Raw genomic sequence first — 26491 nt, 5'->3', positions numbered from 1 at the left:
AAGTACATGCACAGACTTTAAACTATAATTTCACCTAATATGAAAGGCACAAAAGGGATGATGACAAGGCTGACAGTAAATCAGGTTACAAAAGCAGAGAGGCTTAGATGCTTGCCCCTTGCATGTTTATTAAGTAGATGAAGACTGTGGGAAACCTAAATTCAAACCCTCAGTCTCAATGAGCAACCCAACGGGTCTTTATCACCAGAGACCCTCACAAACACCAATTTGAGTGTTAATGTCTGAGCAGGAGGCTTTGAAAGTGTGCTTGAGTAAGCCAGTGCAGACATGCCTGTGTGATTTAAGCAAAGTCAAACAGGAAGCAGCAACAGAGCTCTGCTGCATGCAAACCATACTATGTTATCAGAGACAGACACATGTGCATACTGATGTCTGTTTAGCTCTGAGATTATGTGTGCATGTTTCAGGATGAAATGATTGTGTGCAGATAAAGACATTTCTCTTGGCTCAGTTATGGGAAATAACATTCACACTCCCTCAACCTCGAGCTGAACGCAGCCCTGATCATCAGAGGTCTGAACATGCTCTCCCACGCTCTCAATACTTTTTTTGTCTCTCATTATCCCTCTCTTGTTTTTCATTCTCATGTCTCTCATAATTGTACAATTTTGTTACAAAACCTAGTGAACCTATTTAGGCTGCATCCTTACTGGTACTTTATTAGTGGCTCATTTGTAATGTTCTATATAGGCAGGAACATTTCCGACGAGTGCTTGTCGGCTTGTTTTCGCAATGCACCATCCCAGTTGGCCAATCAGAGCAGACTGCGCTTGTTGAAAGGAAGGACTTTGTAGAAAACGACGTGTTTGAGAGAGGCGGGGCATAGAGGACCTATAATAATGTACAGTATTTGAAAAATAATGTGTTTTTTGAACATTAAAGCATGTCAAAACTATCGCCTTACTTTAGCCAGATTCACAACAGTTAGCTTATAATAATGTTTTCTAATTTGAGTGGAACAGGTAGGCTTTCGTGGGAGATTCGAGCATGGCACTACGTGATTATGTCACGTCTGTAAACATAAAGAAGTTGTCCCGGCTTCTAGGATATTGCATGTGAGGATCCTGCAGGTGCCAAATCATTTATAGCTTTTGCTCACAGCAGCTAGAATAATTAAATGTATGATTCTGATGGCGGATTGTAATCAAAAAAGGTTTGTGTGTTTATGAAACACATGTGAATGAAATTAAATTATATTCCAGTTTTAAATGTGCCTTTGATTAGAGATAGTCTGGGATTACACAATATTTGTATTTTAAAGAAAACCGGTTCGAAGGGAGCATAGTTTGCTTTTTGGGTTAAAATAATTTCTTAATATGAAATTCGAATGTTATGACAATTAGATATTAGGCTGTACAGAACTTGTTCAGATGACAATATACGGAGAAAATTCTTATTTGGGTCATATATTCCAAAACATAGGCTATCTGTGATTCTGAAGTACAGTGAATATCCACATCGGTGCGGTGACTGACAGCAACACATTCACCTCAAAACATTAGATTCATCCACGCTGGAGAGTGCTGACTCACAACCCCACGAAAGCAAGATAATTCCGCAAGTAACTGCAATTCCAGGTTTTCAATCAGAGATGGCGACAAAGAGGCAAAACTTACGGACTGCAGCTTTAAGTTGCCTGACTTTTGTTATGTGTGCAGTAGGTTAAAGGTGTTGTCTGTATGATTTTATCTCACCTGTAGTCCTCTGTCAGACTGACACTGGTATCTTCTTTTCGCAAACGGGACAGAGCAGCTCCTCCCTCCAGCTGTAGCCGCACCAACCTGCTGTCCTCCAGAACAGTCCTCATCAACCCTCTGTACTTGCACAATAAGATCTGTGCCTCCTGCAAACATACAAACACACATTGATTACTATAAAACACAGACACTCCTCTACAGCTCCACACATTCCCATACACCTTATTATTACATTTACACATCTACTGTTCTCACTGAGTAATATCTGCCCATTCTCCAACACACACCCCATCATTATGTCCCTGTCTCACAAACTCCATCGACATGGAGAGTAATACCTGTGGTTTCTGGAGCAGCAAATATTACCTGTACACACTCTCACGCACACAGGCATTCTAATTCATTAAATAGCTACACCTCCTTCATGTAATACCAGCTCATGTTTGTACTCATTAAATGATCAAATGAGCTTAAGCTACAGTACAATGTGTAATACACGCAACTGCCACACCTTCGGGTGTGTGTGTGCGTTTTTAGTCTTTCTTAACAACAATATAACACTTGTATTGCACTTTATATACTGCCCCCCTTTGGTGTAGATACAGCATAATGATAGAGCAAAAGTTAACAAAATATCCTGTAGAAATGCACACAGGTGTATTTGTCAATAAGCATAAGTTGCTTATTACATAAGCCTAAATTGGCTGGTCATCCGATTTCAACACGACAGAACCCAATGAAGGGGTGACCCACTGCATTACACCAAATACACCAAATAATGTTCTTTTTAGCAACGTCATATGACCGCTTTAAATGAAAAGTAAAAAAAAAAAAAAAACAGTATTTATTAGATTTTATTATAACAATTTAAACTGCATTGTCACTTTTAATCAATTTAATGCATCCTTGCTGAATAATTTCAATTTAATTGAATAAAAAAACAACAAAAAAAACAATGAATTTGAACGTTAGTGTTTTTTTTTATCTTTTCATGTGTAAAATGTTTAAAATGGTTCACGTTACTTGGCACACATTTATGTTTTTGAAAATTCCTTGACAAATGTACTGTATGTACTGAAACCACTTCTGAAAGTGGTTCTTGTTAGTAAACAAGGGTCATTAATTAGCAAAACGTCAGCTTCATTAAAATCTAAAAACTTAAAAAAATTGTCTGTAATAGTGTTTGTGGTGTAATACTTTTTTGGTGTGTATGAGTCTATTTGTGTGTGTACCACCCAGAAAAGCATCCATAATACCTACCCAATGATGCAGATGGTGGTCTGACCACACTATGCCAAGTCTATAAGGTGCTAACAAGAAAAGGTTATATTATACTCAATAACCACAGGAACCTTAACTAAAGCCTTTTTAAAGTGAATTTGAAAAAGTACCCAAAGTGATAAAAAGCTCATAATTACTGTCTTACGTCTACACCCTAATTAGTGTGTGTGAAGTGGGATGAAACTGTAGAGCAATTACATGAATTACAAATGTCAGTGAACGTTTCTATTTTAAAGCCTATTTGCAGTTTTGTTTACAGTACTGCTTTAAAACTCTTCATAAACACAGTATAATAAACTATTAAATGGATGAAAAACTGAGCGTATGTGAGGTTTATGTGAAAATACAGGGAGAAAATATCTCAGAATCGCAGTGAAAAGACATGGAAAAAGAAGAGGGCACACATTCAGATTAACGGAGGACAGAAGAGAAAGGAGAAACGGCTGAGAAATGAGAGCACAGGCCGAGACTTGTTTTGGTCTTCTATTCTATTACCTAAGCATCACTTCATCCACAAGAGGGGCTGTTTTAGCATTCAGGACAAAGTCAAGCAGATATCCATACCCTCAACCACCGGACCCTTTCTGCCTCTCCATTCTACTCTTCAAATAAACCCTTGGTAAGTGATTTTAAAGATGGCTTCAGATAAACACTCCTCTGGGAGATCATTATTTCTCCTGGGGTCCTGTTTTTCCCCAGAAGCCTGTGGATAAAAAGGTCCTTCGTGACCTCTTGTGACAGCCAGAGGTCAACTCAGTCAAAGCCTTGACACACTAACCCCAACTACACACAAACTGAAGTCTATTTTTCAAAACTAGACATCTCTTCTAAATAGAACAGTCTTTAAATCACTGTAACTGGACACCAGTGCCACTGCTCTACTTCATGGAAATAGAATAGAAGTCTCTCAGACTCAGAATAGAAGATTTTAGTGCCATGGTGATGCCCTCCTGAGGTAGATCACAGTGGATCACAGACAAAGTACCCACAATATATATTCCTCAAACAACAGAGCATAGAAACACATTGGGTTCGGTACCTAGGTAATGCAAGAACTGACAAAAATGTATACCTTTAATACAAGCCGCTTTAGATAAAAGAGTCTGCCAAAGTATATACATGGACAGCACTCTCATTCTGGACAGGGCTAGGACAAAGTGTTTTCTGTGAGACTGCTCAGCTGAGCTGCTTTTAGAGAAGTATTGTATTGACTGTTGCAGTACCTCTGCTGTAGGTGGCAGCACTGTGGACTCCAGTTTGCTGATGGTGCTCTGAAGAAGGTTCACAGCATCCTCGCAATGGCTGGTCAGCTGCTCCAGCCTCTGAAATATAAAAGAAAGAAATATAGGAACAAAAAATAAATAAACTGTTGTCAGATGTGGTACAACATATGTGACTGCACATCAAATGAATTATATCTTAATTTAAAAGTTAAATGGTAAATATAAAACTGCTCCTTGGAAGAGTGATGATTTTAATACATTTTCATTATAGCTGCATGGCCTCTTGTGGCTTATTTCTGTATTAATCCATATTAAGGCTGGAATACAATATACAAAATTTATATTATCACAACTTAGTCATTCCTAACACAACAGAAAGTTGTTACATATGCAAAACATGTGCCTCTATTTTAGGAGGTGCACGACAAATATAATACAGAAAACAATGTGTGTCCTAAATTGGCTAAAAATATAAAGCATATTTTATATCCTCTGACTGAGTGGATTCAGGGTAAAAGACATGTAGCATATTCCAGCCTTTAGCCTTTTCTCACCGTTCTGAAACAGATCCAGCTGCTGTGGGAATAAGGGAAAGTGCCTTCAAACTCAGTGGTGAGTTGAGCGATGTCCACATGCTTATAGAGAGACTTGAGCGATGTCAACAACTCCACCTGACAGATACCAAAAGAACACAACAGTCGTCAGGTTTAGCTTCTGGGTTGCAGTGCTATCATAAACACTTCAGATGCCACAATTATCTATTCAGCTGTTATGACATTCTCAAATGAAGCACTTTCCTACGTAGCTACAAGAGTCTATCTCTGGCAGCCTCATTTGTCTCATGCACAAGCGACGTCTCTTTAAACACTTGTGCTTAAAAATAGTAATCTATTTCTCAGAGAGTGCATAGTAACTATCTAAAAGCCCGATTCTTGTCAGTGCTATTGGATGCAGTTTGTTTCTATAAGGGGGTCACTGCTCTGGAACAAAACCATTCAGCTACATTTTATAAGAGGATGTTTTTCTCTTTTCCTTTAGCACTAAGTAGAAACCTTCAGTAAACTGACATTGTTCTCCATGATCTAAAGTTCAAAATTGACCTCCATTTCCTCTCCTAAAGTGTAAACTATGGATTTATGTTTGTATTTTCCACCCTACCAGCTCTCACATGTGGCGCATGACACAAATGTTGTCCTCTGCTGTTATTGTTTGAGTTTTACTGTGGCTGCAAAGTCAGGGCAAGTTACAGGTGATAGGTAATATTTGTGTGTTACCTGTAAAGAAGTGGTTTTCTCCACACGTTGAGCCAGATCTCTGTCGGCCAGCAGCAGAACTGTATGGATGCATCCCGGCATGGCTTCCTGTAGAGATTGAATAGACTATATAATCACAGATAGCACCATAAATAACACACATTTCACTGACTAAACCAGAGTTCCCAGTCCTACTGACCAAAAAACGCTTTTGCAGTCATTTAAGATTACTGAATCAAACTTTAAACATAATTATATATATATTTCTGTTGATAAAGATGTTGTCAATACAGTATTTGTACTATTTGACTATTCCTTAAATTCCCAACCCAATAAATAATGCAGGGTGGAGATTTGATATTCTTCAGTTTGTAGCTTGTAGTCCTTGTAGCTTCGAGCTTGTAGTCAATTTTTGTAAACAAAATGTTTGGAAAACTTTAGCTTACGTCACCAGAGGAAACTCCATCGTTTCACCGGAAGATCAAGTTATGACATTTTGATTAACAATTGTGACATTTAAAAAAAACAAAAAATTGAAACGTATGGATATATTGTAAGATCAATATGATAGAAAATAGATAGGGTGATTTACTTGCCAACTTTAAACTATGCATATGCATAAATTGTGTCATTTAACAGAAGTTTTTAAAGGTTACATAACCTAGCAGACCATTTTCTGTCATGTGCCTCAAGAACCACAATAAAAGCTTTCTGTCAGTGTGAGTGAAATGAGTTGTATGCCCCATAACAAAAGAGCAGAAAAACAACACTCTGTAAAAACAGACCAGAGAAGTCTTTTATGCCATTTGAGAGCTGTTTTTGTCTGTTTCCTAGCATGTCATCATGCATACTGATCATGCACGCATTATCATGCCATCATAGCCACATCTGAACACAAGGAAGAAAAGCTTTGCTGGAATGAAACAATAGCATATTTACTAAGGAATGTTCCAGAAACATCAACAAACTCTTCAGCGCTGAGACATAATTACCGCTGGTATTTACTGCCTACTATATAAACGATGCACTGCAGTTTTCTTTTTCACGTTGCTTTTTGAGTGTATTAAAATAATGAATACATGGTGAGGCTGGATCATCTTTCCAGTTTTCCCCTGTCATGTGGGGGCCAAAGAGAGGGAATGATAAATGTGGGGACTGTTCCAGGTTAACAAAAGCCTGGCAGAGAACAGAATATTTTGGGATTATACCTTTTTATGCGACTGTTTATATAACTCAAACATGTTTAATATAACATAATATAATAGACATGTTTATATAACTCAAACGTGTCACAACTACAAATATATCAATCATTATATACACTAATGTTCGAAAGTAAGATTTTTTTTAAAACATCAATTCATATTAGAATGATTTCTGAAGGATCATGTGACATTGAAGACTGCAGTAATGGCTGCTGAAAATACAGCTTTGGCATTATAGGAATAAATTGAGTATTGAAACAGAAAAAGTTTAATATTTAAATCATAAAGAAGAATTATTATATTATAAAATTACATTATATATAATATATTATAAAAAAGTACATTTGTGCTGTATTTTTGATCAAATAAACGCAGCATTGGTGAGCAAAAGAAACATTAAACAAATCTTACCCACCCTGAACTTTTCAATGGTAGTGTAAACCAGGTGAAACAGCATGACAAATTTATATTCTTGATGAAACTCCCATCCTCAAAATTCAAATTAAAAATGTCTTCTAACCAAACCATTACTATATTATTGCCAAATCAGTTTATAAAGCAAAAGAAAGTCAATTCCTTGGTTGGCCATGATTCAAACTTATCTACTTGAATACAGAGGCCTGAGGGAAAAGTGCAATTGTCATCTATAATAAGATGATAGTATCAGTGGAGGAAGGAGAGGCCGTGTCTGTTCCCTGAGGATCGGTCACTGAGCTATGCATTCATTCAGACAGATCTCATCTGTCAGTGTTAGCACTGACCCTGAATACATTGAAGGGTGCTCCAACACGTGACATTCACATGGTTTAGCAGCATATCATCAGGAATCTCAAAAACATTCAGTAAAGCCACCTTTTCCACAAGACAGCACTTGTATGGTGTCCAACATGGAACACAGATACAGATAAAAGATCAAAGAAAAGAGAAAAATGAATAAACGAAGGAAAGGTCACACAGGGAATTTCTGCAGCTGTGCTACAGCTCAAATGAGTACAGACAATGAAAACTTCTTATAGAGGCTCAGTGCTATTTAAAACAACATTGCCATTAAAAATATAATCTTCTCATGTTTATTGCTCTCTATCTCACTCAGGAAGTCTAAATGGTGAAGTCAGCATTGGCACATCCTCAGTCTTTTAGAGTGGGGCAGGCTGCTGGCAGGAGAAGAAAGCAGCATTAATCTGCATTAAGGTTCATGGGACAAACTCTAAAGTTACTTCCATTAAATGTGCTCAGGAATCAAGTTCCTGCAGTATCTCTGAGGGATTATTTACTGGTTTCTTCACATCCCTCATGTAAATGACTTCTGAGGTGATTCAATCAGTTCACTTGACTATTTTTAACAGTCTAAGGCCACTCAGATGACATAAGCCATCCACTGTTCATAAACACTCAAAGTAAATTAATGTATATAATGAAATCTGACAGGATATGATGTTTGTGTTCTCTACTGCCATCCTGGCCAGGCTACACTTGTAAAAGATTAACTTTTATTTAAACAGAGATTAAATCTAAATCTAACTAACTACTGACAAGCAAGAATCCAGGCTCTTCATGTCAAAAGTCTGAAAAGAACACACGTCATGCCTCTGTTCATCAATTTGCACTGGCTACCAATAGCTGCTCGCATTAAATTCAAGGCATTAATGTTTGCCTACAGAACCACCACTGGCTCTGCACCCCTTTACCTAAATTCATTACTTCAGACGTATGTGCCCTCTCTAGAAGCTTGCGTTGTTCACTTGAAGAAAGAAGCTTCTAGAGGGCACATAAGTCTGAAGTAATGAATTTAGGTAAAGGGGTGCAGAGCCAGTGGTGGTTCCCATCTGGTGGAATGGCCTGCCCAACTCAATCCAGGCAGCCGAATCCTTACCCATCTTCAAGAAACGGCTAAAAACTCATCTGTTCCATCTTTACTTGACCCTCTAACTTTAGCACTCTCTATTCTAATTTTATTTTATTAAATAAAAAAATAAAAAAATAATAATAACAATTATCTGTACTGCGTCAGGCTAACCAAGACTTGTAATAGCACTTGCACGTTGTTGCTCTTTTGTTGGTTTTGATTGCTTCTTATGTCCTCATTTGTAAGTCGCTTTGGATAAAAGCGTCTGCTAAATGACTAAATAAATAAAAGTTGATGTATTCTGTAAAATAACTAATCCCAGATGAGCAAAGGAAAACCAAACCCACCTCCCTCTCTCTTTCTCTCGTGCAAGTATGTCCTATTGTGCAATTGTTTCTGAATGCAACTATTTATTTCCACAGCTGGTAAATCACAGTTAATATTTATGATGTGCTGTTTTTTGCTGCCTTTTTTAGCCAAAAATGACTGATTCTGTTGATGGAAACTTTTCTCAAATCTTTGCTTTAGTTTAGTAAGCTGTCTTCTGAATTCCTTAGTAGCAGATGTCTGGTTGAAGTTAAATATCAGGATTCAAGGCAAGTTTGCATTCCATTTTGTTTTGAAGCAAGTATGGGAAAGGAAACGCTATGGGGATGTGAACGGTATGTGACAGTTCTCAGTGTGTAGGATTCTCTGGAGGTTATGAACGAATGGCAGACTGTATATGTGTGCATTATCGCAAATCATACTGTCAGGGTGTTCTTACCAGGGGCGTGTCTAGAGGGTTGGCACGGGGTGGCACCGGCCTCCCTCAAAATATGCTTGGCCCACCTTGTGCAGACCACATCTCTGTTCATTGTAAGTATTAAATTATAACTATAGGCCTATATATTTATATATTAAATACGTTAATGTGTGTTGAAAAGCTCCTTTGAGTTTGTGCTTATTTGTGTTGCTGCGATGCACCAGCACCGTTTGAAAGAGAATTCATTATGTCATGTTTCTTCATGTACATGACTTTTCCCATGCCCCCCCCCCCCCCCTCCCTGACTGGTTCTTGCCCCCCCATGCCACCCCATTAAAAAAAAATTCTAGAATCGCCCCTGGTTCTTACCTGGAGGATGTTGAAGGATTTAAAGAGGGCAGGGACAGGAGAACACCTGCGGGCATCCACCAGGACAGTCAGTCCCAAAGCACTAACTTCCTTCCTGTGTGACAAATTAAGGTCACATGTTTTATGAAGAATGGGTAAATAAATCACACATACAATTGTGTTACTCTAAATACAAAAACAACACAGGTTGATAAAAGTAGAAAGTCTGTTGTCTAATACATTGGAGAGAAAACACCTACACTACCGATCAAAAGTTTGGGGTCAGTAAGATTTTAAGTTTTGGAAAGAAATTAATACTTTTATTCAATAAGCATGCATCAGGTTGATCAAAAGTACCAGTAAAAAAATTCAAATAAATGCTGTTCTTTTGACATTTCTATTCATCAAAGAATCCTAAAAAATGTATCATGAGTTCCACAAAAACATTAGCCAGCACAACTGTTTTCAACATTGATAAATATTTCTTGAGCACCAAATCAGCAGATTAGAATGAAGGATCATGTGACACAGAAGACTGGAGTAATGGCTGCTGAAGACGATTCAGCTCTGCCATCACAAGAAAATTAAATTTAACTATTAGAAAAATTACATTTAGAAAAGTCATTATGCTGTAATATTTCACAATATTATTGCTTTTACTATACTACAATCTTTTGAATGGAAGTGTGCACCTTGATTAGAAGCAGAAATGTAGTTTACCTGAGTGTACTGAAGAAGTAGACCATGATCCGCACCAGCTCTCCGCTATTGCAGTTCGGATTCAACCAGATAGTGTTTCTCATGGTCACTGTCACAAGGGCATGGCCTGATTTATCTCTTGTTCCTAAATTTCATTTCAAAAGATGAGCTTTTGGATCAAATTGATGGAAGGAACACATTAATAGCATTAAAAGAAGATCCTCACCAGGCAGACACAGCACTTCTGAGCTCAGGACATCAGGATTGATGTCATGAGCCTCACTCTGGACAGGCTGGGTCTTCTGGTAGATGGGCGGCAGTGGTGAAGGAACTGCTGAGAGGTCTTCACTTTGGGTTTTAGAAGACAGGTGGGAAACAATGCTGTCTACATCCTGACTGGATGCTGGAATATAAAAAAAATGGTAATTTCAACACAAATGACACTGGTGCGCACACACATACACCTAAAATGTAAACACAGAAACCCATTACAAGTCAGTATAAAAACGTTGACAATAGTCAATCTACTATCTGTTTTATCATTGTAGACATGGGTTGCGGAAGCAGGGGGGGCCGCCCGGGCCCACTTTTGAGGTCTGGTACAAATATGACATGGGCTACAAAAAAAGCATAGGCTATTGGCTCATATGTATTAATCATTAAAAGATTGCGATCTCGATTAAAACACACGCGATCTTATTCCTAAATGACAGTGATGTCTATTAAACCTTTGAAAACACAATCACATTGGAATATTTAAACCTGCTTTCTCGCAGCCGCTGATCCAGAGAGAGCAGCGCTCATCATATGCTTTATGTTTCAAACAGTCTACACAAACAATCTACTTACACCGTAGGCTACATTTCTGTGTTGCAAACATTAAATAATAACGGAAGTATTGGGAGAAAAGGTTTTAATCCGGATATAGACTTGGATATTGCGACAGCCGCGATCAAAATGAGTAATTAACCTTTGGAACTAATGATACGCTTCAAATATATATTATATATGTTACATTATGCCAGTAAGTGGCAAACAGTGACTGTTAAATGTATCTGATGTCTGAATCATTCAAGAAATTTGTTCAAAAACTCTGGACGAAACAAGTCTTCATTTATTTAAATTTTTTTTCAAATGATGTATTAGCTACATAATGAATTTAATTCAATTAATAAATATTTTTAAATAGACTCATTTATAACATATTAGACATTTATAAATACTCAAAATTAAATAAAACATTTAGTCAAACTCAAATTATATGTTTCGTTTGGTTGTATAATGTTTGTTTTCAGAATCGTGGGAGAATACACAGGCTAACACATCTAACTAATACCGTTAGTACGGTTTATAGCCTATTATGTTACATGTTACTATGTATGTTTATGAGCTATGTATGTATTATGTAGTTCTGCAACCAAAAAAAAAGCTAAATCTCTGGGACATGAAACACAAAGCTATTCAGACTCTGAAAACACAGAGTCTTTTCACATGATGGATCTCTTTACATACAAAGTTAGTAGACCCACATTCTCTAAATCCTCTATTAACAAACAGAAAAGCAGAGACGATTGAATGGAGCGTAAGCATTTGCCCAATCTGTACCATCATGCAACTTGGCCACACAAACTTTCTGGTTAATTTTAAGCATTCCAGGTATCATAGGGTGGCTTGGATCTCTGCCCCATAAACCTGAGCACACAATAGGGCTCAGAAATAAATGGAGATCAACTTCTGACAGTCATAAACCTAAAGTTTTGCTTCGCTACACTGCCACGCACTGCTGCTGCTGTGCAGAAAATAGATACTGAGATCAAAAACAGATGAGATGGAGGCCTGGGAATTCCAGGAGTCGTAAAACAGCTTGTACAAGGACAAGGAAAACAAGTATATATTGCTCTGAAGCATAATCTGGCTGAGATTGCTATATTTCAGAAGGGATTTGAGCTGGAACAGCTGAAGTGAGCTTCTGAGAAAGGAAATCTAAACAAAATGGAATGTACTTCTTCAGTTAGATAAAAGTTACAATAAATTTGACAAATAAGAAAAAAATCCACTTTTTACCCCCACTTTCTCTTTGCTTTCTGTTTGTCTCCTTGTCTACCCAACATCCTCCTCGCAAGAGAATGCTCACATTGAGGAAGTCGAGCGTACGAGCCCCCTGAGGAGCTGAGTGGTGCCCCAGACAGAGGGTCTTGGATTCACACTCTCTTACCACAGTCTGGAGTTCAGTCTGGCCATGGGCCATGTCTTCAGCCTTTATTCTTCATGCATTGTTTTTCCTTTCTATCTGATTTTCTTTTCTTTCTGAAGTGCCAATGGACACTGAACTGTCAGACCATTAGGGACAACTCTAAAAGATGCTATTTATACTGAATATATTTCCATACAGTAGACACATTCGTTATTTTTATTGTTACAGAAAAACTGCAATTACATGCTGCCCAATGAATGTGTGGACATGTGTCTGTTGTAAAGATCACACATCAGTTAATGCAAGGTCTGGACAAGAAGTCACAAATCAAACATTTTTGGAAATGTTATGTATCTTATCCATACCATCTACTTCTTTAGTCAGTTTGTAAACGTATGCATGTGTGCGTGTGTGTGCATGTTCCATCTGCCCAGCTCATCAGCGCTCTCTTTCACAGACTGGATTCTCATTAAAGTCTGTAGTGCTTTTCAAGAGGTTTTATAGATCTTAGAGAAGCATTGTCCAAAGATAATTTTCCTTTCAGAACTAAAAATACACAAGCTACATTCCCAGCAAACTGCTGACACTGAATATTTGAAATTAACTTTTAAATTTCTAGTGAATCCTATTAGAAGTGGATTAAAAGAAAAAACACCTGAAATCCTCCGTAAAATTGGTAAATGATGAAAAGAATAAATGAAAAGATAGCAGATAAGCTTACTTCTTTGTGTGTATAGATACACAGCTGTACTAAAAGTTTAGGGTTTGTGAACCACCCACTAGGAGAGAAAGAATCAAATCTATCATAGTCAAACTATCACAACATACACACCAACATTTCTTCTTTCTGCTGTTCTTGTCTTCAAAGCAGTGTAACCCCCACCTCTATTATTTAAACACTCCATCTATAACCCTCGAACACACACTTAAACATCCCCCTCCGCTTATATTTCAGAGGTCCCACAGCAGGGATTGTGTTCAGGCCCACCCACCTCACCTCATCTCATATATCTTTCTTCACACCTGTAGCACACCTGTGCCAGGTGAGCACATCCTGGCAACCAAATCCTCTGGATTAAGAGGAAGAGGAGGTGGGACACTGACAGCAACCCGTGCAGAAACTCACAATGCGGAGGACTAGTTAAAAAAGCTATGGTGCCCTGTACATGACATACTGGAGAAAAAATTATGATGTGGCTCGTATTAAGAATTCACTCCCACAACTTATTAATTTGTTGTACTACTAATATAATACACTTTTAATATATTGTAGGAACTAATTAGTACAACATAGCGTTGCTTTACGTAAAATGAGGAACAAAAGAATAAGTTGTGGGAACAAACTTGCTTTTCGTGAAAGGGGCATCAAATAAAACTGATAAAATGCATTATGTATGTGCAGACAAGCAGGTCCTGATCACACAAAAACACTCTGCTCAACAAATATCTAAAAATCAGAAATCATGATTTAGTTACTAAAGTACACAAAGCAGAAATCCTGCATATAACCAGGCTTCTCTTCAGCTGTTTCCTTTAGCAGTTCAGATGTGAAACGGCGTCTATCTTGGACGGTGTTCAGTGGAATTAATGTGTCTAAATTTGAAAACAAACTGTCTAGAGGTTGGAATATGACCTGCTACGAAGCCAATCCTTGTAAAGCACCCAATCTAAGTAAAACCAGAGCCTCCCACGCTTTTCTTTCAGCCTAAAGAGAAAAGGAGCTCTATCAGGCCATAGCACGGGCCATTTGAGAGCCATTTATAACTTGTCAGAGGCCTGAATGTCGAAACACCGGAGCTAGTCTGCTAATCTAGAGTAAATACACTAGGTGGACACGGCAATGGATGAATGATGAAAACAATGATTCATAGTGAACAACTGCTGCAAACCACAGAGACGGTTTGGGAATTAGAATACAATTCATGAGTGAAACACCATTAAATGAGCTAAAAGTGAATAAAAGAGGGGATTATAATGATCAACATTAAAATATACTGATAAAATGTGAGGAAGAAGATAAAGCTGTGAAAGCAGGTTATGAATGGAGTGGATAAATAAATAAACAGAGAAGGAAGAGAAGCAGGTTCTTCTTCATCAGCAGAGGAAGTCTTTAGATGCATCTGAAGCAGATGCAAGCTTAGATGCATCTGTTAAGATGAAGAAACAGGGATGGAGGCAAAAGGGGAAATGGAGGGGAAAGAGTGGGAGGAGAAAAAAAGCATGTGGATAAAGTAAAGGTGAGCGGGATGGACTTTGGTAAAGATGACTCTACCTTGCTCTTCCTGCTGGGTCTCCATGTCTGCTTGTTGCTGATGCCCTGCTGGAGAGCCATTCACAGAGGAAGTAACCGCATTCTCTTGCCTCTCCTCCTTTTCCCCCTTTCTCTCCTCCTCCTTTGTATTTTGCCGTTCTTCTTGGGTGGTAGGTGTGTCCTGAGTGTGCATGTGTCCATTTGTGTTCGACACATCTGTGACTGGATCAAGGACTTGATTGCATGCTGACTGGACTCTATTTTCAGAATAGCTGGTCACTATGGCCTCTTGCTCACTCACAGTAATGCCCTTGGTCTCCTCTTCCTCCACCCCTTTCTCTTTAACATCCGTTTGTTTCTTCTCATCTGTTCCGACAGAGGAGCTGCCATCCTCCTGAACTTGAACATTGGAATCAGACTTGGGTGTGGCATCTACCAGACCTGTTTGAGCACTCTCAACTTCCTCTGCCTTACAAACTGCTACTATATAATTTTCTGTCTTGCTTTCGGTCACTCCAATGCTTTTCTTTTCTACCATTTCTTCCTCCTTACAAGGTAAATTTCCCGCTACTTCTCTTTCTGCATGTGCTTCTTTTGTCTGGAGTTCCACCTCAGTCTCGTTGTTTCTGTCCTCGTGGGACTCTGTCCTCACCTGACCCTGTGAAATTAGCGTAACTGGATCCACCTCAGGCGCCGTGGTGACAGAGGCCAAAGCTACCTGTTCGCTTTGCGGTGCAGCCGAAACAGGCCCACTTTCTTTCTCTGCACTCAAACTATAATCACCATCAGATTCATTCTTGTCATGGCTACTGTTACTAAATGCTTGATGGTTTTCTTTTGTGGCAGAAAGATCATGCACTTGCTCAGGTGGTTTTTGGATGTGTTTGTGTATCTGACATGGGCTGTGCTCTGTTTGCTCAGTCTGTTTTTGTATAGACACACTGACAATTAGAGGCTCAGAAACCAACACTTTGCAACTCTGCAAATCACAACAGCCTTCCAGGCCATGATCACCTTGGACCTGCTCAGATTCAGATATGACTTCTGCTTCTGCAGCAGGATCAAACACAACAAGTTCAATTTTATCCGGAGAAACTTGTTCTGAGTTTTCCCTCTCTAAAGTAGCAGACAACATTTCATTCTCTGGTTGTGATATAATAGTTACTTTGCTATCTTGTTGCTCCACGTGAACTATTTTGTTGTCTGTTTGTGATGTACTTAGCGGTATGATGTACAGATGTGATGCATTGAGTGGTTTGCTATCTGGTAAAGATATACTAACTAGTTCACATTCTAGTTGTGATGTGTGCAATAGTTGGTTATCTGGTTGTGATATGCTGACTAGATTGTAGTCTAGCTGAGATGTGCTTACTGGTTTGATCTCTGGTTGTGATATCTTGATTGGCTCATTGTCTAGTTGTGATGTGTTGACTGGTTTGCTCTCTGATTGAGATGTGCTGACTAGTATGTTGTCTAGTTGAGATGTGGTTACTGGTTTAACGTCCGTTTGTGTTGTCTCGATTGGCTCATTGTCTAGTTGAGATGCCTTGACTGGTTTGTTGTCTAGTTGAGATATACTTACTGGTTTATGGTCTGGTTGTGACGTGTTGACTAGTTTGCTGTAAAGTTGAGATATGTTTAGTGGTTTAAGGTCTGGTTGAGATATGCTTACTGGTTCAACATCTGGTTGTGAAGTCTTGACCGGCTCATTGACTGGTTGTGATATGCTGACCGGTTTGCTGTCTGATTGTGATGTGCTAGCTAGACTGTTGTCTAGCTGACCTATGCTTACTGGTTCAACGTCTGGATGCAATGTCCTGACTGGCTCACTGACTAGTTGTGCTGTGCCAACTGGTTTGCTGTCAGATGGGGAGTTACTGACTAGTTCGTTGTCTTGCTGAGATGTGCTTACTGGTTTAACTTCTGATTGTGGTGTCTTCATTGGCTCGTTGACTAGTTGTGATGTGTTGACTGGTTTACTGTCTGGTTGTAATGTGCTGAATAGATTGCTGTCTAGTTGTGATGTGTTGACTGGTTCACAGTCTGTTTGTAATCTGTTACGTGTTGATGTATCAGAAAGTGGAGCAGTTTCACAGTCAGAGTTTTGAGACACATACTCTCTCTCACACTCATGCTCAGACACACTGTCACAGGAGGCTGTACCTGCAGCACAGGTGCGCTCAGACTCATCCACCTGCTGTAGTTGACGCTCTGCATCTGCAGGTGCAGTGGGGGTTAAAATCACAGGCTGGTAGGTATCACTCAGGTTTTCCTCAATCAGCATGGCGCACACCATGCTCTGTGAGCATGCACCATTCTGCAAAAGACTCTGCTCTGGTTTGGCTTTAGGCTGAGTAGAAGCCGCAGTCTGTGGTTTATGTAGATTTCTGTAGTTCATGCTAATGGCTTGAGTGAGAGAGCCCTTCTGTGGGGAAAAGCGTGGTAAGGAGATATCAGCTAGCTCCACATACTCTCCCTCCGAATCCTCTGCCGTGCTGCTAGAGCTCCGTCCACTGCTATCTTTACTGATTTCACTGAGAGCAGGGAGGAGCTTAACCCACTTGCTCTGACAGTCCATCTCCCTCGACTGGTCCGTGGAAGTGTCAATAAAAATCCTACATTGTATGTCCTCAGGGTTGTCTTCTTGATCTACGTCTGAGTCCCTTTCCTCTCTGTTGGCAACTTCCTTAGCTACCCCTCTACTTTCAGCTTCTTCTGTAACTTTTGGGGGCCTGCTGATAAACTCCGGGTGAACAATATCCTCCCACGGTACCCTAAAAATATCATTATCCGCTGATAAAAGACAGTGTTCCAGGGCAGCTTTTCTGACCACACTCCTCTCCCGGTTGATGGAGTCCAGCCAATCCATGGTGAATAGAGAGGTATATGCTAGCTCTGGCACGTCCAGCTCCTCCACATGCTGCCCACTAGCTGCCAGACACTTCACCGTGATGCGTGGGGGGCTTTTGGGCGATGGCGTCACCTGTAAGTAGAAGTCACTGGGCCGTAACACACGCCAGTCCAAAGATGAGAGCTGAATTATGACCTTCTCATGGACACACAGCGGCCAGCCCTCATGACGAAACAGGAAACCACAGTATGGGAACTGCAGAGAAAAGAGACAGGGAATAATCAGTCAGGCCATCAATAATTGTTAATTTAACTGTTGATAAATTACATAGAAAGACTTGCTGGACACATTTCAGCTATCTTAAAAAATACATTCCAAATTTTTATATACTGCTATTAAAACAAATCTAGCAAAGCAGAGTTAGAGGCAGGGTTCTGTCAATGGGTCATCCAGTTAGACTATTATATTTGGCACAAATAATTTTCAGGCCTTTAAAACATGAAGATAAGACATGGCGGTTATTTATGTTTTCTATGTTTCCCATTCTAAGTGAACAAAGTGATATAAGATAACAGGCTTTACTCTCATGGGAAACTAATGGTAACAACCAATTGCCACAATTGACTTTGGCTTGCTCAATGGGGATTTTAAGGAAAAATATGTATTGCAAAAAGTAGAATATATGCAATAAATTAAATTAATGCACCATTCTGCCAAATTACCATGGCATATACCATGCCATTTTATTAATGCAGCACAGTGAATAACAAAAATAAGATCACAGGGACTTCACAGATCACAGATCTTAAAGTGGACAGGGATTATGAGAGATTCTTTCTTGATGAATCCGGATGCGTCTAGATGATTCAATGAGACAGTTTGCACAATAAGCCCCTTTATTGTAACTCAATTTCAGAGAGCGAGAGAGAGAGAGAAAGAGAGAAAGAGCCCTGTAGTCACTCTGTACCCAGTTTCATTCATTTGAATGAATTCTGCTTGCAAAGTTTACTACAACGGAAGTGTACTGGGACACTAAAGAATTAGAAATAGCCTCGGAGTCCCGAAACAACTGCATAATTCAGTGGGTTTCTTCCTATATGCCTTGACAGTCATGTCAGAGACTGTAATACTGACCCTCACTGTGTAACTTGATGCAAACGTGCTTTCAGATATATCGGCGATGAAATGAATATTCTGCTTAAGTTGACTACGGTAGGCTGAAAATGACCCGTTTCCTTTGAAAACCAGAGCAGGGCAAGGGAGGAAGGAGGTTTGGGTGTCCTTGTGCCGAAGGTAAGGTGGGGGTGAAAGGGCTTTTTATTCTCAGACCTCTCAGTTTAAGCTTCTGTTTCCCATTATTATATCTTCATTCACCTTGAAGCTGCAGCCCAGCCCCCACCACAGAGGAAGAGACCTGGAGATACTCCACTGACCCCAGGTGCAGCGAGCAGCCGCTGTTCCCACAGGGTTCACGAGAGCATAAATGCACACACAAGCACACACAAACTACAAAAACTGAGACCTTAAAAGGGGGTATAAATAAAACGGTAGGGGTCCTATTTAAGGTGCACACTGGAACCATTCCAGCTGTCCTCTGGCGCTGGCTTTCAGCTCATGAAACATCACAGATATTCCTTAGTGTGAGTGTGCAGAGCAGGGATGATGGGTATTTCTTTTCTTTTTTTTAATTCTTTTTTTCCAAAGAAATACAGAAGAAAATGAACACATTCCAAAGTACAACAAATACACATAACAGACATAGACATACAACGGTCACCAAGTACAACTTATACTGTATTCATGAGTATTTGATGATGGGTATTTCTGAGGTCTTTCTGTTGTCAGAATGATCAGAAGTCATAAAGTCTTTACATGCTCTTTAAATGTTTGACTTCAGTCAAACTAAATCTATCTTTTTAAAATGTCATATAAAGACATTGGTCCAACTGATACTGTACCAGTCAGACTAACAGACCTAGATAAAGTGATTTTAACTCAGCTTTGTTCAGCATGTATACGTTTCCCAGACTACAGGCCTCTCGAATGATATTATTCTAAGCTGATCTTTTTTGTAGTGTGAGTTTGAGCCCGGCTTTTGTTATTTCCAGATCCCCATCTATCCATCATTTCCTGTCCTCTCCTTGTCACTTGGAGTAAAGTATGCTGTGCGTGTAGCATATGGGGGCGTCACAAAGAAAACTGTAACTGAGGGACCAGCAGCTGAAGTCAAGTGTAGAAAGAACATGAGTGTGTAGACAGCTGTGTAGAGCATGTGAGTGTGTGTATCTGTACTGATCTGGCTGGGAAAGATCCCAGCGCTCTGCAGCGTTGATAGGACTTCTGGGGGCTTCTTCTCAAATAACCAAAACAAGAAGCACTAACACAAACTTTCAGGCCAACAGGCTTGCCGTGCCTTTTGTTTTAACATGCACATGTGTGTGTTCTGGGAACACCCTCATGATGACTAATGATGAGTGGGGGCTCAGCTAACAAATCATGACAGACAGAATAGGACATGACAAAACACAACCAGAGGCCAAAAGAGAAATCATGCACACAATATGGTCGTAAAAGATAAATGACAGAATGAGTTAAGCAATGAGTAAAGGGCTGAACACACCGGGACGAATATCGGCACGCGTTATTCGCCAGCGTTTTTCAACGCGTTTTTTGTGTTCACACCCGGCAAGACCGTTTTATGTTTGAGCGCCCCCAAGTTGTGTTTTACTGTAACTTCAGCAGCTCCAGACACGTGAGTAAAAGCACCAATCTCATTGGTTGGATAGTTTTTGACGCGGCACGTCAAACCAAAAAACGAACCCGAGGCGTTTTTTTTTTTAAATTGACGCTTTTACGCGTGGCGTTTTTGGCGTCGATGTGCACACTCACATTGGCACCCTTTGTTTAGTCACGAGGCGTTAAACGTTGGCGAATATTGCGCACGAAATTCGTCCCGGTGTGAACAGGCTTTTAGGGAAATGAAAAGAATGAAAGGGAAATGTGTCACACATGCATCCTATTGAATACAAGTGAATGCATGTCTATGAATTTTATCAGGAATTTGGGGTTTGGATTAGTTTAGATTTTATAATTTCTTCACTTTTTATTTCTGATATAATAAAAACATAACATATATAAAAAATAATAATGAATAAATTAACAAATAAAAAAAATGAAGAGAACTTTGAAACTCACGCATGCATCCTGTTGAATGCTCTGTAGGATGTGTTTAGCGGGCACCAGGAAGTCAATGATGTAGCGTAGTCCGTCTCCACGGTATTTCGTCTCAACCACATCTAACACCTGGCATAGCACGGTGGCCGCAGTGGCTTCAAATGGAGGGTAGAGAGCGGAGAGTGTGCTCTGAATACAGTTGTCCAGAGATTCAGAGTCCTGTAGAGAAACATACAAATAATCAGATGCAGCAAAAATCTCTCTTTACAACTATATCGCAACAGGATTGACATACAACAACATTTTTTGTTTCTAATGCAAACAATGAGAATTCAAGATTACCTCAGTTAGGCTATGTATCATCCTACATCCTAAATGAAATGTAATGTACTGCCCATCAAACTAGTAAGATGTTATTAAGTCCAACACAGGCACACAGATAGACACACTCTCAGGATGTGAATCACTCAAGCCTGGCCTTGTCTGTCAAAACCCAGACCAAGCTTTTCTTCTACCATGTCCACACGTGTCCTGAAAGCAGCTGATTAGTGTCCCTGGTGGTCTCCATCATGAGACTTCCAATCTGAGAAGTTTAGAGAAGAACAGCGACTGGCGGTGAAACCTGACTCTTGAAGCTAGTGCAGGGAACAAAATACGCTGCTAAAAATAACACCTGCTCCAGCCACATTTTAAGAAATAGGCCTCTAGTCTAACTTTACTGTATCTATTTGCTCTTCATATGATCTCCTTTCTCTGTCATTCACAATTTTGTTTTTGAGCTTGTAGTTTCGTCAGTGACTGGTTAATAATGTCCATTAAAAATTAAATTAATTGAGCTTATCGACTGACAGCTGATTAATCAATACAAGCATAAATGCAATCTTTAATCATGCAAAGAGATGGTAAAAAACGTCTGTACAGTCCATACAACTTTTATACTGCATGTCATATCACATCTGCAACACAAACATGCATAGCTGGCTTTCTTGAAAAAATTACGCAGGCTCAATGTAATCAATGTTGGAGCGTTTCTTTGTAAATAAAGATTATGTTCACTGCAAATACTATAATTGTCTCTCATCAGTCTCCCACTATCATCTCAAGCAACAATCATGGCAGTACTCGCCGGGCTAGCGTGCAGGTAAATTCCCCTGAAATCTCAGTGTGGCTGTATGTTATGAATTGGATTCTCATTTATTATTAACTGGAATATTTCCCAATCCACAATGTTACATTTTAATGAATAAAAGGTAATTAGGAGAAAACCAATTAAGTGACAGTAAAGACATTTATAACTCTCACCATGTGGGCCCATCTCAACTACCTCTCTTGTTCTCTGTATAACACATAACCGTATTATTCAATTATTACATTAGTCACTAATAAAAGTAGATTATCAGTAAACTCATTGATTTTACTGACAGAATGCCACCCAAACCACATAACCGCCCTGAAAGAAACTCTACGCAACTAACATCCTCATGATGCGTAATTTACAGTACCACTTAGGGCCTCACAAAACTACTCGGGTTACTAAAGATCAAAAGTACAGTATAGCATATCCAGTGACTGAGGCATGTCAGGCAGGAGAGATGGATGGGACATTCAGACATCGCTTTAGAGACCCCTTTTATGTGTGATTACCTATATGTGCATACATGAGTAGATAGTAATCTGGGGCAAGACTGCACCGATACAAGATAAGGGAACCATAGCAAAGCCAGAGTTAAAGTGAAGATGTTTATGTTGAGAGTAAGAAAGATAAGAACGTGGGAATGAACAAACTGAAAAACAACAGGACACAGCTGTGAGCCAAGCAGACACACAGGTGCACTATGGGTAAATATTGTAATTCCACCAGCATTAAACAGAAGATGAGAGATTAAAGATGTCATGTGACTACACTTTGTGTTTAAAGTCAAAATCTGGTTAGTAGAAGCACCACGTCTTGCAATCTAACTGCTGCTTCTGTAAGGGTTTGTCTACAGTTTGTATAATTAGCATATAAAAACAATAAAAGTCTATGGCAGTTGTTCTCAAACAACTAGGGATGCCCTTTGTCAAACTTCCAGGAGTGGCCTAATAATAAGAATAAGTCTTCATAAGCATTTAATAATAAAATAATATTAAATGTGTTAAAAGTGATAATATCTTAAATGAACACTAAATATAAAGATGTACATCAATGAAAAGCCCTAATATTTTTTAGATTGTTTTACAACAGAAGTACCAGAGGAACATATCATCTCAGATAGAAGGGCCTTCAATTTTGTCCTGGACAATGCCTTGAAGCCGAAATGGTTGAGAATCACTGCTCTGTGGTATGTCCCCATTTATAAAGCCAAGTACATGTCTTCATTTACAACGACCGTACTGTGCCATACTGTTATCAGAGCTGTAACTCAGTCAGCCTGGGAACTGAGATCCCCCCACACACATTTCAACCATCTGAAATAACACAAGAGGATGAAAGTGTGATCATTTTTTGACTCTCATCTTGAAGTTTAGATCGACACGAGTGTTTTATGCTGGTCTTATACAGTGATCCATATCTGGAGCTATAAGAACACACATTGGTCTATCTAGTCAGGTTTCTACAGCTCTGAAAACATTCTTAAATACTGTGGCACTGATGCATTAGATTCATTAGAAGGACAAACTCAATTTGACCAACTCATTTTACATTACACAAATCTAAATTCCAGAATCTGTGTTGTTTGAAGTGAAAGTTCAAATGATGTTTACCAGGACTAAACATCATCTGCATGCCTGAATGTTCTTCATCAACATCAGTCATTTCAGATATATGAGCCACTTCTTGTACAGAACACATTCTAACAGCACTCTTCCAGAGTAAATTAATTCCAGGTTGTGGGATCTTCATTAGTTTTTGATGTATGTTCAGATTCAGCTATACTCTTTAGATGTAAAGATTCTTTATTGGCATCAACATTTCAGTTTTTTTTCAACAGCACAAAAAAGTTCTTCACACTAAGAAAAAAGATTATTTTAATGGGAAGAACCCAGGAGTTCTGAAAAACCAAGGAGTTCTAAATTATGTCCATCGTTATTTGAGAATTTGAGATGAGTGGAGGTCTTTTTTTTTTTTACAGTTTGGCAGCAGGACGGTCTTCAAAAGCAAGAGACCGAGGGCTTTTTCTCTCAAACAGTTCCGACCGAGGTGCCAAGAAGTCATCAATCAGGGAGCAGGGTCTGGAGCTTGGGGAAAAGCTCTCTTGAGGCCCACAAAATCCTGAAGCCTCTCTCCGCTGAATAATGTATAACATCATTAGGATCCCCATTTAAACCTGAACAGTAACACACACCATCCTTCATCGTGAGCAATTGCAATATAATTTTTCCAAGAGCCATCACTCTAGTTCAGGGGTAGGCAACGTTGGTCAACCCTGAAAAAAAAACCTCACCTGCCTGTAGCCCTAGTAATTCTGAAGACCTTGATTAGCTTGTTCAGGTGGGTTTGATTAGGGTTGGAGCTAAACTCTACAGGACAGCGGCAGTCCAGGGCTGTATCCGAAATCGCCCCCCTATACCCTCAAATAGTGCACTATTTGAGGGGATAGCCATTTTAAGTGGTGTTCGAAACCATAGTGGATGTTCTCAAGTGCCCTCATTCAATCCACAAAAACGAGTGAACAACCGATGTACACTCAACGGCTAGGGAATCCCCAGAATGCACTGTGAGAGTCGCGAGCCCAATGAATTCCCACGTGTCGCCAGAAGACAGCACCCGCAGGTGAATCCATATGGCTGAATCATCCATCCATCCATTCATTTTAGAAGCGCTCATCCACGGCGTAATACAACACAGGTACAAAATTAATTGTAAATTGACTATTAGGGTTTATACATAATTTCCGTGACAGAGTTCAAGATAAATCCTTCAATTTTACTGCTGGAGCAGCCCGTATCAAATGATTATTAAACAGCAAGCAAGCTATGCAAAAGCGGCAGTCCTTCCGGTGCACTTAGTGTCTGAATTCACTCACTCATTTTCATTCACTCCTTCAAGTGAACTGTATGAGTGGACTAATGTAGGGAATAGTGAATGTGGGTATAGGGGGAGATTTTGGATACAGCCCAGCACCGACGTTGCCTACCCCTGCTCTAGTTAAACTCATGCGAACAGTGGAACGGCATGACAGAAAGATGTTGATTAGAAGAGGCTGTGTTCATTTACTCGTCATGACTAATGCTCATTTATGAGTCTGACAGTGCCTGTAGTGTGTTGACCAAGAAAGGATGAGGAATCAATGCAGACTTCCTGTCTCAAACAGTGTAAAGCAAACATTTCCAAGAGAAAGTCAAATATTCCACATTCCTTCTCCATTTTACCTAGGAAGGTAAGAAACAGCAGCTTAGGCTTTTCCTCTGTGAGCTGAATGGGAGACCCCAGTAAGAAGGGCCCATTCTGAGAGAGGAGAGGGATTTACTGTTAGTCTGCAGCAGATGGCTTAATTTTCTCCAGACCTGAATGGCCACACAAGCCGCTCATTCCTCTCCCTTTTTTATCACTCATCTTGGTCTTTTCTCTCAGGCATTAGTGAGACAAGTTGGTGAGATTTGGGTCTATAATGGTGTCATTCTGCAGAGCTCTGTAGTCATAACTACAGGATAAACACTGTGCCTCAATAAGCTTGTGTGAGTGCGCTGTACCACACTTCATCAGGCAGATATTCTGTGGTTTTCTGAGTGTTTGTGGTTGGACTTGTTCTTCATTACACTGAGCCCTCCTATGCAGGCCCTGGCAGAATCTGTCAGAAAGTCTTTTAGCATCTTCTGCAGTGATTCTGGGACAAAATTCTTAATTCAGTGGAATAGTTTGGGGTCAGTAAGATTTGTTTTTTAAATCAATATTTTTTTTCAGCAATGATGCATTACATTTTTGACCTTTCTATTAATTAACAATTCCTGAGAAAAGAAACTATCACTGTTTCCACAAGAATATTAAGCAGCACAACTATTGTCAACTTTGACAATAATAAGAAATGGTTAGGACACTCTTACCAGTGGCTGAAAGTATTGTTTGCTAAATTAACAAGTGAACATGTAATAGCTTTGAAATAAGAAAGCTTCATTTTTATTTTATTTGTAGATGTCTGAAACCTTCAGGCAAACTAACAGACGTAGATAATTGGATCGTAGCGCTGCCTAATTCAGCATGTCAACATGTTAATCAGACTACAACTGGCTTTGTGTGCATTCTCATTATTGAATTATTCTTTGTGTAATGTGCAATTGATCACAAAGTTCCTTTGAATTGTTTTTGCTTTTTGAAAACAATATCAAATCTTGGCACACATACTGAATTGAACCATTTTCCAGAATGTGACAAATGGTCTAATGGTGGCTGTCTGTGTCTAGGGATGTTGTTAGGAGGAGTGTTATATATGGCATGGGCTCTTTTCACTAATGATAATCATGACATGAGAGTGCACGGCATATGGCTTTGTTAAATCGAGCCTGTCCCCTTTTAAGACGGCAGCTTGGCCTTTGGCTGCACAATATTAGATTACTTAAATAAAGCATCTCTATGGGTGACACTCTTACTGGTAAATAATCAAATCAATTGTATCTGTCCCGAGGGAACAGTGAATCCCTCTGTTGACTGTTTAAGCATTACAGAACAACATTTTAAAGAAACGAAAGCACAAAAATATTTAAAAAGTAGTGATGCGGAACACA

At 39.4% G+C, this 26491-nt stretch overlaps 1 protein-coding gene across 1 annotated transcript in view; it reads right to left on the bottom strand.

The window, feature by feature from the left end:
- LOC306865242 (uncharacterized protein) overlaps window positions 1-26491 on the bottom strand; it is a 67812-nt gene that overhangs the window by 30282 nt on the left and 11039 nt on the right. Inside the window, exons 2-10 of the mRNA XM_079409736.1 lie at window positions 20810-21007; window positions 14785-17869; window positions 10545-10721; window positions 10340-10463; window positions 9641-9734; window positions 5497-5583; window positions 4777-4893; window positions 4223-4321; window positions 1716-1864 (exon numbers count right to left, since the gene is read on the bottom strand). Coding sequence (XP_079265862.1) covers window positions 1716-1864; window positions 4223-4321; window positions 4777-4893; window positions 5497-5583; window positions 9641-9734; window positions 10340-10463; window positions 10545-10721; window positions 14785-17869; window positions 20810-21007 — 4130 coding nt within the window. The remainder of the gene's footprint in view (window positions 1-1715; window positions 1865-4222; window positions 4322-4776; window positions 4894-5496; window positions 5584-9640; window positions 9735-10339; window positions 10464-10544; window positions 10722-14784; window positions 17870-20809; window positions 21008-26491) is intronic.

The sequence above is a fragment of the Barbus barbus genome, assembly GCF_936440315.1.
Source record: "Barbus barbus genome assembly, chromosome: 1".
NCBI lineage: Eukaryota > Metazoa > Chordata > Actinopteri > Cypriniformes > Cyprinidae > Barbus > Barbus barbus.
This window is presented reverse-complemented; position numbering and strand designations above follow the sequence as displayed.